At 40.2% G+C, this 13,446-nt stretch overlaps 1 protein-coding gene across 11 annotated transcripts in view; it reads right to left on the bottom strand.

The window, feature by feature from the left end:
- Positions 1-8,384: 8,384 nt before the first annotated feature.
- Positions 8,385-13,446, bottom strand: part of ABCB11 (ATP binding cassette subfamily B member 11) — a 104,667-nt gene continuing 99,605 nt past the window's right edge. For all 11 annotated transcript variants that reach the window (XM_060409796.1, XM_060409794.1, XM_027964891.2 and 8 more), the window contains 2 exons: positions 11,656-11,802; positions 8,385-10,833 (listed from right to left, as the gene is read on the bottom strand). In XM_060409796.1, coding sequence (XP_060265779.1) covers positions 10,633-10,833; positions 11,656-11,802 — 348 coding nt within the window. In that variant the 3' untranslated portion in view covers positions 8,385-10,632. The remainder of the gene's footprint in view (positions 10,834-11,655; positions 11,803-13,446) is intronic.

Genomic DNA, 13,446 nt, shown 5'->3' with positions numbered 1-13,446 from the left:
TAATGTAAGACCAATTAATTATTTTCTGTTTGAATTTTTAAATTCTTCAAATCTTTTTTTGAATATTTTGCCACAAGATTTCTGAATTTGTCTTCAGCTCAAAACCTGTGATACTTCCCCTGAAGACCACTGTGTTCTAAAGAAGCTACTGGGGACCAGGGAGGGTAAGGAGAGAAGGGTAGCAGCTGTGTTCTGCCTACTGGTGTTTGTGGCACAGACCAAGGGCTGCCCCCAGGAGCGATCAGTACCACCCACCTCTGCCCATCTCCAGTGCTGGCACACGTGGGAACAGCAACCTCTGCCCTGGGACAGTCTGGGCACTCTTTAGGAGGAGCAGGCTCGTGTGTGTCCGGGAAAGAAACCCAAAGCTGGTTAAGATGAAGAGCTTCCTTTCTCCTCCAGCTCCCCCCTGCCTTTCAGATCAAGTAGGCCAATTACACCCCAACTTCTGATCAAGGACTTGAATTCTTGGATTCAGTCTGTATCTTAGGAGCAGTACAGGCCAGACTGTGAAGTCGCCTCACATACCCTGCCATTGATGGAAGAGGTTTTCTAAAGGCACACATTGCATTCACCCGTCACTGCCTTTCTCAGACACCACCATTGCCCTCAAGCTCAACAACTGTGCATTGAAAGCATCTGATCCTTGAGATCTTTTTCTTCAGAGTCATTCCGAACTCTGCCTTTTTATAATTTTTTTGAGTGAAAGAAATCATAGAGGCCTTGCTGTCTTTATATTTAAAGATTGCATTGACTTAACAAGGGGGAAGTAAATATTCCTGAGTTTATGAAATTTTTGTGAGTCTAACTTTTTTAGCATTGAGGTGTTGATGCCCTGCTCATGCTGGCCAATCAAAAAGTGGTACCACATGTCCCTGTATAGATCCCCAAAGGTGTCAGAACTCAAGGGGGCAGGTGTTAGCAGATTCACAGACAGATAGATGTACGAAAGACTTTGTGAAGCTTGGCAGCAAGTACCCTGGATCAAGTCCTTTGATAGGTTCTAACATGTCTCTGTGTTTAACTCCTGGGATGCTGGGAGTCCTTTTAATGTTGGTGGATTCAGTTGGCCAGTTTCTCAAATGAGGGACTTAAAATGGACTTAGGATGAAAGGTTCCTTCTAGCTCTGAAATGCTGCAACTCTAAGGATCTCATTCCATAAAACTGGAAGAAGAGACAATTACATTAAATGCTGTGTGTGTTATCGCTCAGTCGTATCAGACTTTTTCTGGCCCCATGGTAGTCCACCAGGCTCCTCTGTCCTTGGAATTTTCCAGGCAAGGGTACTGGAGTAGGTTGCCATTTCCTGCTCTAGGACATCTTCCCAATACAAGGATTACCTGCATCTCCTGAGTTACAGGCAGATTCTTTACCACTGAGCCACATGGGAAGCCCTCACATTAAGTTTTACTTACTTGCAATGAACAAGGCTGTAAATTCTAAAGTGTGCTCCATTTTGTAATATACTTTAATAAAGAGGTTTAGATTTATATAATACATTTGGTTCTTTAAAACATCCTATTCCGATTAGAATCTGAATTGTATCACTATGAAAAGAGATGCATCAGTTCAGTTCAGTCGCTCAGCCACGTCCGACTCTTTACAACCCAAAGGAATTGCAGCACGCCAGGCCTCCCTGTCCATCACCAACTCCCGGAGTTCACTCAAACTCATGTCCATCGAGTCAGTGATGCCATCCAGCCATCTCATCCTCTGTCATCCCCTTCTCCTCCTGCCCCCAATCCCTCCCAGCATCAGAGTCTTTTCCAATGAGTCAACTCTTCGCATGAGGTGGCCAAAGTACTGGAGTTTCAGCTTTAGCATCATTCCTTCCAAAGAAATCCCAGGGCTGACCTCCTTCAGAATGGACTGGCTGGATTTCCTTGCAGTCCAAGGGACTCTCAAGAGTCTTCTCCAACATCACAGTTCAAAAGCATCAATTCTTTGGTGCTCAGCCTTCTTCACAGTCCAACTCTCACATCCATACATGACCACAGGAAAAACCATAGCCTTCACTAAACGGACCTTTGTTGGCAAAGTGATGTCTCTGCTTTTGAATATACTATCTAGGTTGGTCATAACTTTCCTTCCAAGGAGTAAGCGTCTTTTAATTTCATGGCTGCAGTCACCATCTGCAGTGATTTTGGAGCCCCAAAAGATAAAGTCTGACACTGTTTTCACTGTTTCCCATCTATTTCCCATGAAGTGATGGGACCAGATGCCATGATCTTCATTTTCTGAATGTTGAGCTTTAAGCCAACTTTTTCGCTCTCCCCTTTCACTTACATCAAGAGGCTTTTAAGTTCCTCTTCACTTTCTGCCATAAGGGTGGTGTCATCTGCATATCTGAGGTTATTGATATTTCTCCCAGCAATCTTGATTCCAGCTTGTGCTTCTTCCAGCCCAGCGTTTCTCATGATGTACTCTGCATATAAGTTAAATAAACAGGGTGACAATATACAGCCTTGACATACTCCTTTTGCTATTTGGAACCAGTCTGTTGTTCCATGTCCAGTTCTAACTGTTGTTTCCTGACCTGCATATAGGTTTCTCAAGATGCAGGTTAGGTGGTCTGGTATTCCCATCTCTTTCAGAATTGTCCACAGTTTATTGTGATCCACGGAGAAGGCGATGGCACCCCACTCCAGTACTCTTGCCTGGAAAATCCCATGGACAGAGGAGCCTGGTGGGCTGCAGTCCATGGGGTTGCGAAGAGCCAGACACGACTGAGCGACTTCACTTTCACTTTTTACTTTCATGCATTGGAGAAGGAAATGGCAACCCACTCCAGTGTTCTTGCCTGGAGAATCCCAGGGACAGGGGAGCCTGGCGGGCTGCCGTCTATGGGGTCGCAGAGTCAGACACGACTGAAGCGACTTAGCAACAGCAGCAGCATTGTGATCCACACAGTCAAAGGCTTTGGCATAGTCAATAAAGCAGAAATAGATGTTTTTCTGCAACTCTCTTGCTTTTTCCATGATCCAGTGGATGTTGGCAATTTGATCTCTGGTTCCTCAGCCTTTTCTAAAACCATCTTGAACATCTGGAATTTCACAGTTCACGTATTGCTGAAGCCTGGCTTGGAGAATATTGAGCATTACTTTACTAGTGTCTGAGATGAGTGCAATTGTGAGGTAGTTTGAGCATTCTTTGGCATTGCCTTTCTTTGGGATTGGAATGAAAGCTGACCTTTTCTAGTCCTGTGGCCACTGCTGAGTTTTCCAGATTTGCTGGCATATTGAGTGCAGCACTTTCACAGCATCATCTTTCAGGATTTGAAATAGCTCCACTTGAATTCCATCATCTCGGCTAGCTTTGTTCGTAGTGATGCTTTCTAAGGCCCACTTGACTTCACATTCCAGGATGTCTGGCTCTAGGTGAGTAATCACACCATCATGATTATCTTGGTCATGAAGATCTTTTTGTACAGTTCTTCTGTGTATTCTTGCCACCTCTTCTTAGTATCTTCTGCTTCTGTTAGGTCCATACCATTTCTGTCCTTTATTGAGCCCATCTTTGCATGAAATGTTCCCTTGGTATCTCTAATTTTCTTGAAGAGATCTCTAGTTTTTCCCATTCTGTTGTTTTCCTCTATTTCTTTGCACTGATCGCTGAGGAAGGCTTTCTTATCTCTCCTTGCTATTCTTTGGAACTCTACATTCAGATGCTTATATCTTTCTTTTTCTCCTTTGCTTTTCACTTCTCTTCTTTTCACAGCTATTTGTAAGGCCTCCCCAGACAGCCATTTTGGTTTTTTTGCATTTCTTTTCTATGAAGATGGTCTTGATCCCTGTCTCCTGTACAGTGTCACTAACCTCAGTCCATAGTTCATCAGGCACTCTGTCTATCAGATCTAGGCCCTTAAATCTATTTCTCACTTCCACTGTATAATCATAAGGGATTTGATTTAGGTCATACCTGAATGGTCTAGTGGTTTTCCCTACTTTCTTCAATTTGAGTCTGAATTTGGCAATAAGGAGTTCATGATCTAAGCCACAGTTAGCTCCCAGTCTTGTTTTTGCTGACTGTATAGAGCTTTTCCATCTTTGGCTGCAAAGAATGTTATCAATCTGATTTCGGTGTTGACCATCTGGTGATGTCCATGTGTAGAGTCTTCTTTTGTGTTGTTGGAAGAGGGTGTTTGCTATGACCAGTGCGTTCTCTTGGCAAAATTCTATTAGTCTTTTCCCTGCTTCATTCCATATTCCAAGGCCAAATTTGCCTGTTACTCCGGGTGTTTCTTGACTTCCTACTTTTGCATTCCAGTCCCCTATAATGAAAAGGACATCTTTTTTGGGTGTTAGTTCTAAAAGGTCTTGTAGGTGTTCATAGAATCATTCAACTTCAGCTTCTTCAGTGTTACTGGTTGGGGCATAGACTTGGATTACTGTGATATTGAATGGTTTGCCTTGGAGACGAACAGAGATCATTCTGTCATTTTTGAGATTGCATCCAAGTCCTGCATTTCGGACTCTTTTGTTGACCATGATGGCGACTCCATTTCTTCTAAGGGATTCGTGCCCGCAGTAGTAGATATAATGGTCATCTGAGTTAAATTCACCCATTCCAGTCCATTTTAGTTTGCTGATTCCTAGAATATTGATGTTCACTCTTGCCATCTCCTGTTTGATCACTTCCAATTCGCCTTGATTCATGGAGATATGAAATAATGTAACTGATGTTTGAGGCCAAAAATAGTCACATGAAAATATTCACAGACTTCCTACTTGCTTATCTTACATAAGGAAGAAAGTATTAGTCTCTCAGTCCTGTCTGACTCTCTGTGACCCCATGGACTGTAACCCACCAGGCTCCTCTGTCCATGGAATTCTCCAGGCATGAATACTGGAATGGGTTGCCATTCCCTTCTCCAGGGGATCTTCCCAACTCAGGGATCAAACCTGGGTCTCTTTCATTGTAGGCAGATTTGTTACCATCTGAACCACCAGGAAAGCCCCTGTCTCTCTGTATCAACCTAGTGGGGTAGGATGGGGAGAGAGATGGGAGGGAGGGCAAAAGGGAGGGGATATATGTACACCTATGGCTGATTCATCTTGAGGTTTGACAGAAAACAAAAAAATTCTGCAAAGCAATTATCCTTCAATAAAAAAATAGTTAATTAACAAAAAAAAAAAAAAAAAGAAAGCCCCTGTCTTACAAAAGAGATTCTGTAACTAAATCACCAGTCCATTTCCCTTTCCTTAACATCCTAAAGAGGATATTCTTCTTGCTGGAAGAAATACTAATGGGATATGTACGGTAACAGGCTGACTGAGAAGAAGGGGAAGGACAAAAGTTTCCTTTGTGTGAAGAAGGCTTGGAGGTACTTAACCAACCCTGCTATATGAGGGAAGTGATTAGAACTTTGAAATAGCATTTTAGTAAGTTTGTTGTGAACTAATTATGGATCTCTCAAAGACATAAGGGGCTTCCCTGGTAACTCAGCTGGTGAAAAATCCACCTGTAATGCAGGAGACCCTGGTTTGATTCCTGGGTCAGAAAGTTTCCCTGAAGAAGGGATAGGCTACCCACTCCAGTATTCTTGGGATTCCCTGGTGGCTCAGATGGTAAAGAATCCACCTGCAATAGAGGAGGCCTGGGTTCGAACCCTGGGTTGGGAAGATCCCCTGGAGGAGGGCATGGCAACTTACCCCAGTATTCTTGCCCAGAGAGTCCCCACAGACAAAGGATCCTGGTGGGCTCCAGTCCATAGGCTGAGACTGATGACTGAGCAGCTAAGAGTCAGATGACTGAGCGACTAAGCACAGAATAAAGACATAACGATAATGTTTACTTTATGATTCTTATGGCTGTTGAAATGTACTTCTTGACTACAACACAACTCTAACATCAAATTATATGATGCCAAGAGTTTTGAGGATGACCACGCTAAATTAAATTAGAGGTTCAGTTCCCCATAGCTCCAAAAATCTTCTCAGGCTCAAACAGGGCCCCTTCTGTCTTTTTTTCTTTTTTTCCTCTCTAACTTCACCCTCCCCAAACACCTGAGAAACACTTATTAAATTCCTTTTGGTGATAGAGATACAAGGTTGAGTTCAATATATCCCTTTGGTCCAGGCTCTGGATAGCCTGGATTATCTCCAGCCTGTGGGCTTGGAAGAATTGGGTTGAGACTGTCTCCAGCTGCAAATTAGCTGGTGACTTGATTCCCCATCTATTCTAGTCCATTCTGTTTCAAATTCATCCTCTTCTTGAATCACTTTCTTTTCAAGTCTGTCTATAACCCGTGGAAGCCAGGCCATTCCCAGTCTGGCACCAATTTTATATTAATAATGTGAGAGGATGAGAAAGCATAGTCACAAAGCACCAAGTGTTTAAGTAAATGTCTCCTTTGCTTAAAGCATAATGAAGCAGGGTACGTGAAATGTTTCTAGAAAACAACTAGAATGAGCTGCAAAGGACATCCATCCAGTGACATTTCCTTCTCATAGCAGTGACATTTGCAAAAAGACATATTAATTCTTTCTTTCACTTAATGTTTGTGGAATACCTCTGGATTTAAAGGTCATATTTTGAGGTCATCTGTGAATACATCAATATTTCAACATTGCTTTATTATCTTTATGTTTCAACATTTTTTATTAATAAAAATCTTTATCTACTGAGTGTGTTAATCTATAATTAACAACAATTACAACTGTAACAAACCACTTCAGTGCTTAAACAAGTGAAAGGTGTTTGGTATGTGTTTAACAGGATGGCTGGGGGTAGGCAGTCCAGGCTGCAATAGCTGCTCAACGGTGTCCAAGAATCAGGCTCAGTCTGTCTTCCTGCTCTGCCATCCGCAGTGGATGGCTTCTGTCCAAGTGGCCACAGCATGGTCACTGTGCATCCAGGAAAGAAGAAAGGGGGAAAGCAAATGTGTTTTCTTCAACCCAGGCTTTATTCCAGAAGGGAAAGCCTCCACAGAGACTTGTGCCTGTATTTCATTGACCACAGTAGTCACATGACCTCCTCTAGCTGCAAGAGTCTGGGAAGGTAAGTATTTTACTTTCCGACCTCTGAAACAGAAGCATGCAAGGGGAGAGGGTGTAGGATTGGGTGTCAACTTAACTCCTTATGTATATAACAATGAATGCAACTTAGAGCTGCCTTCCTCCTCTGCAAACTACGAAATGGTTTCACAATAACAAAAATTGTGACGGCAAAGTGGCTTCTAAATTATGAAATGCTTTGTGAATGTTACTACAGGGTATATTTAAATGATCCACTGAATTTTCAACTTCTAAGGAATTTTATGAAAACATTGTTCATCTGTTACTTTGATTCCATACTTGGTCTATCAGAAATATATACTCTCATACCTATGCCTGATTCATGTTGATGTCTGGCAGAAATCAACAAAATTACACAAAGCAATTATCCTTCAGTTAAAAAATAAATAAGTTTTATAAGAAGAAAAGAAATATATACTCTTAACCAATAAGATAGCACAATTTTCTTTCTTGTCTATAATCATTCTTAATTATTACAGATACTCATTTTGGGTCACCTTGAGTGAACAGTTCCCTTTCTATTCCCAGCTGCTCTGTTGCCCTCACATTTATCTCTTTGTCTCTGAGAGTAGGAGCTATCCTTGTATTATTATAGGAAGAAAGAAATTGTCAACTCACTGTCTGGCTCTGTATTCTTCCGTTTCCTACCGTGCATTCTGTCTTAGTGATGGTTTATTGAGTTTAGTAGCTGCATTCAGACAGCTACATGCCAGTCACGTGTACCCTGATTACTCATTATGAGCCTTAGGATCCCATACAACTCACTAATGAGCACATTATAATGCTGGCCAGTGCTAATTAGATGATAATCATGTGCATTGCTTTATTTACAGTCTATCCATTTAAATTAATTGGGTATTTAACTGAACACAGTGTGAAAGAAATTGGAATTGGATTTCAGTTAATTTCACCTGCCATCTCTTATAGGCAGGTGAGACTGTTCACTTGACCTGGAAATTTAAGCAATACAAATGGACATAATGCTTCTTTTATAATGGTACACATGCATATGTAAATTTATCTCAAAATATGTTTGGAAAGAGCGGCCAAATTTGCAATTTTTTATCCCCACTAATATCCTTATTGATCTGATTGCAGAGAGATTCTACATGCATAAGACATATTAATAAATTCAACTCATTAGTTGGAAATATAATGTGGGATCCTAAAACAGACTGATGAGAAAATTCTGATATTTTCTTAGGATAGGAAACTTACCTTTAATGCATTAAAAAAATGTGTAGTGAACTATATCTAATTATGATCCTATGTATTTTCCTCTTTAAGGACATAACATCAAAATATTACTGGATTTACAGTTTTAAATGAGTGTACAGTTGCCAAAAATTGTATGCATGACTGCATCATTAAGTTCAAAGTGTCTTTTTATTGAAATAATTTCCCAAGAGCACAGATAGAATAGACCTAGAGTAACTACACGAAAAAGTGTTTCTAGACAAAAAGTTGGAGGTCAATTCTTCTATTTTTTTCCTCAAATAGTAACATTTCTGGTTTATAGGCACCTGCTTCCATACAATTTTGAAACTCTTACACAGCAGAATTTCTTTAGGCATCTCTCATTCTTGAGAATAGTTTGCTGGGAGTAAAATTCCAGAACAGAAATAATTTTTCCCTCAGAATTCTGAGGGCACATCTTTAGGTCTTCTGACTTTCAGTGCCACAGCCAAGAGGTCCTATGTCATTATGCTTCTTTATTATACATTCCCCTCCTCTTGGAAGCTTTTAGTATCTTCTCCTTTGCCTCCGTTTTCCAAAACTGCATAATGGTGTGCCCAGGTAAGATCTTTATTTATTATATTTGACAATCTGTGAACTCTTTCAAGTTGGAAATTCATATCCTTCAACTATAGGACATATTCTTGGACTATTTAATCATGTTTCCCCTCAGTTTTCTCTGAATTTTCTTTCCAGAACTGCTGTTAGCTAATTATTGCATCTCCTGAATTGTTCCTCTAAGTCTTTTTCTACTTTTCAGGTCTTTTTGTCCTACCCTCAGAAAAATTTTCCCAACTTTATCTTCCAATCCTTGTATTTTTTTCTTCCATAAAGTTTTATTAACTGGGGTTATGGAAAGAGTTTGAACACAACAGAACCCATCCTGAAAACGTTAGAAATTACAGAAAGACTTGAGATAATGTCAGTCACAACAGATTAAGCAAGTCTTTCCATCACCTGAGACACAATAATGCAAAATTGTAGAAACCAAATCTTCACGAGTGGTACAGGATATAAGACAAAAATGAAGACGTTGGCAGTCCCTGACATTATAAAATAAACTTGCAACTTTATTTACTTCTGTATTTTTGAAGTTGTAATTCAAATGTTTTCCCAAATCATATCAAACCCTCTCCAGTCAAGTTCTTCCCTCTCATCAAAAACTTCGAAGTATCTTATTTAAAAATAGTTTAATCATCCAGTCTATTCCAGGAAACTGGCAGCCTCCTAGCACATAGCTTATGTTCTTCTTCTGAAACAAAAACTTAAAACAAATGGATGTTGGTCTTTCTTCTTCAGTATTACAGGATAAGCACTTGCTTCCTACAAAGCTTAATTCCTTCTTGAAGGCATCTTTATTCTGCAACTTAACACTGCCGTTTGTCATAAGTAGAATGCTGCCCTCTACCCTCTCCCTTTCTGACTTCACAACCATCCGTTCTTCTGTTGTAACTAGTTAGCCTGCTAAACCACCTGCGTGGTTATGGAAACACTAGACCCGAGACATAAATAATATACCTCGATATAATAGCTCAGGCTTCCTTTGTAGGCAGAATTTCATTTGTTGGCCATGGGAAGAAAACACTTACACAAGGTAAAGTCCACTATTTTCACTTCATGCTGGGCCTTGGGGAAACAAAGGACAGCAACCAATGTGAACAGGGGTGAAGAGGAGTACAAGACCTAGGAGAGAGCCCCCTGCTCCAGCCACGTGGCAGAACCTAGTCCAGTGAATGAGGACTTCACCAGCCACGTACTACACCTTGAATCTGTAAATCAACATTCCTGACTGGTAAACCCTTTTTAATACCTGTCTTTTTCTGCCGCTTTCAGTCTGAGAGTGTCCGAAGTATAAGTCCTCCTTTCTCTCCTCATCCTTAGAGATGGATGAATCTGCTTTCACATGCAAGAAAACTTCAATCAAAAAACAGCCAGTCTTCAGTCCTTCTGTTCTTCTCCATATGACCTTGGTCCAGCTCAGTAGATATTTGTCAAGCGTCTAGTCTAGACCAGGCTCTGTGTACCTCAAGTGTTCAAAATGCAAGGGATGGTTCTCTGCCCCTGGCGAATTGCAAGTCTTATTTCCTCCACATCACGATGTCTCGCTAATTCCCATGGAATAACTGGGGCTGGAGAAAGCACTGGATGATGGCTGCTTAACACTGGATTCTTACTGCCGATGACCCTGGTTTCTTTCATTTTCTATATACAGACATTTAAAACTAAATTATTATTGAAGGTCAACTAGCTCAGGTCCAATGTATGTCTGTAAAAGTAAAATATCATTATTTCTGCTTAAAGAAAAAACAAAAAACAAAAAACAGTCCGTGGCACTCCTGTAGTTGGTGTACCATCTGTGCATGAATCTCACAAGTCAGGTCAACTGATGGGGGCGCCTGTGGTAACAAGTTTGTAATAGGCCCCTTTCTGAGCCATCAGTTCTTCATGGGTCCCCTTTTCAATCACTGTCCCCTGTGACATGACGGCAATGATATCTGAGTTCCGGATGGTGGACAAACGATGGGCAATGACAATGCAGGTTCGACCTTCTCGGGCTTTGTCCAGGGCCACTTGCACTGTCTACAAAGAGAAGGTGGAAAGTTGGTGCAAAGACATATGTTTGTTCCCTAGTCTGCTATTGCCTGAGTTCTGCTTCATGCCACCTGAGTAACATCACTATATTCAGGGCTTGATATGAGAGAGAGGTCTAAAAAAATACTTGCTGAATGCAATGCATCAATGATTTAAATGGCAGTCCACAGGCTGAAAGATTTCACTGAACCTGTAATGAACCAAACTGAGACCATGAAGTAATTTTACATTACTCCATGGTCTAGTTCAATATTAATAAAATAAAACCAGGAAAACAATGTAAGGTAGCCGTTAGGTGGTCATTCCCTACCATTCTTCATTGAGGACAATTTAGCTGTCTCCAAAACAGAATCCTAATTTTTAAGGAGTTAATTATAAATGGTAAATTTCATGATTGTGTTTTGCCCAATTGCATTTACTTTTATGCAAAATGCATGTCAGAAACCACCTCTTCGTTTTGTATGCTTCCCATCTTCTCTGCCACAGAACTTTAGAACTGTAAAATATGAAATGCCTAACAGATGGCCAGGATTATTTTATTTTACTTAAGATAGCTAATCATTTGCCCTTGAAAAAAATGTCACCTTAACCTAAACAATTTTAAAAACAATTCTTAAAGTTAAAAAATTTTTTTATTTGAAGCAATCCTATTTTAAATCCCTTCTCTAAACTATTGTCTCTTGGTTCTGCAAAGGAGTAGCCATTTCTACTGTGAATCAGAAAATTAATAATACTACCATTTTATAAGGACAAATATTACAGCAAGAGACTCATTTACGATGGTCTAAGGCTTAGAAAATCAATACCTACCTTTTCACTTTCTGTGTCTAAGGCAGAAGTAGCTTCATCTAGCAGCAAGATTTTCGGATCCCGTACAATAGCCCGAGCAATAGCAATGCGTTGTTTCTCTCCTCGAGACAGTTGAGACCCCTGGGACCCAACATTAGTTTCATATTTCTGGAAAACATATGGTAAATTTCAGAACCAGAAACATGCTCCTGTGCTTTATGGAGCCCCCATCAATGACTCCTCAGGATTTAAACAATTTGTTGTTTTATGAAATTGTGAATCATTTCTATAAAGGACTTCAAATCCATCTAGGATCTAAAAAAAAATATGGCATTTGTGACCTTTCATGCTGGAAAACAAGGGGACTTTGTATCCTTTTCTCTGTATTTATTTTTTAATCTCTTTCTCCTTAGTATGAGATCCTCCCTGATGTAAGATTCCCTGATTTCCAATCTCCTGTCTGGAAGATCTTTCCAAGACACAGTGGTCCTAGAATGTCAGGACCTTTGGGAGATCTTCTCATCCATTTCCTTGTTGAGGTGGCATTGTTCTGGAATGCAAGCCTTCTGTGATCATGAACAAATTATTTAAATTTCTGTGAGCTGAAAACTCATCTGAAAATTTAGATATTAATAACTAGTTCACATATTTGTCATTTTTATGAAATTATGGAAGAGAATCCCTTGATGAAGGCTTGTGTAAAATAAGTTACATTCACAGAGTATTTTCTGTGCAACAGGTATGGTACTAACTACTCTAGCCAGATTATCATTTAATGTTCACAGAAATAATTTCCTCCTTATTACCTATTTTTCAGTTTCTTTTTTGAAAATTTTTCAGTTTCCATGTTTTCATTTTCTTTGTGATTGAACACCAAGAAAGACCATTGGTGGATGGAAAAATTTAGGGTCAATGTTACACTGCATTCAGGCTTGGCTCTGGGAAAGTGAGACTTACTCCAAACCAAGTGCAGCTTACTCTACATGTATAATAGTTGCTGCCAAGTAATGGAATGACAATGACAGTAATAACAGAAGCAGCTTTCTTTTTTTGTGGCTATTTTGTATACTCTTTCATTCTAAGTTATCTTTTATCTTTTTGTAGTCTCAAAAGAAAAGTAGTTGTCCCAAAGTTACAGAAGTAACTTTACACTAGAAAGTGACCTCACTTGGACTCAAATCAACGTCTGCTCCAAATCTCAGGATTTTTTTTTTTTTTTCCATTATGCTAAGCTGATACTCAGGGCTTCCCTAGTGGTTCAGACTGTAAAGAATCTGTCTGCAATGCAGGAGATCTGGGTTCAATCCCTGGGTCAGAAAGATCCCCTGGAGAAGGGAACAGCCACTCACTCCAGTATTCTTGCCTGAGGAATCCCATGAACAGAGCCTGGAAGTCTACAGTCCATGGAGTCACAAAGAGCTGGACACAACCGAGTGACTAAGCACACACAGGCAAGCTGATGCTCAATGTGGCATTGCTTTTTGCACAACAAGTTCTATAACATACCTTGCATTGGATAATATAATACTGTTCAAAACTAACGATTAGGGACTTTCCTGGCAATTCAGTGGTTAAGACTTCATTTTGCAATACAGGGATTGTGGGTTCGGTCAAGGTAAAAAAGCCAGAACACAAACAACAGAAGCAATATTGTAACAAATTCAGTAAAGACTTTAAAAATGGTCCACATCCAAAAAAATTTTATAAAGCCCTAAAGATTATGTTGATGAAGGACATTTATTTTGCTTAAAAGGCTGAGACCATCCCAGGGCACTGGGGAATAAGCTGTGTTGCCTTTGACCTTCTCCTTGA

Source organism: Ovis aries, chromosome 2 (genome assembly GCF_016772045.2).
Source record: "Ovis aries strain OAR_USU_Benz2616 breed Rambouillet chromosome 2, ARS-UI_Ramb_v3.0, whole genome shotgun sequence".
NCBI classification, from domain to species: Eukaryota; Metazoa; Chordata; class Mammalia; order Artiodactyla; family Bovidae; genus Ovis; species Ovis aries.
Note: the sequence above shows the minus strand (reverse complement) of the source record. Positions and strands in the feature narration are given on the sequence as shown.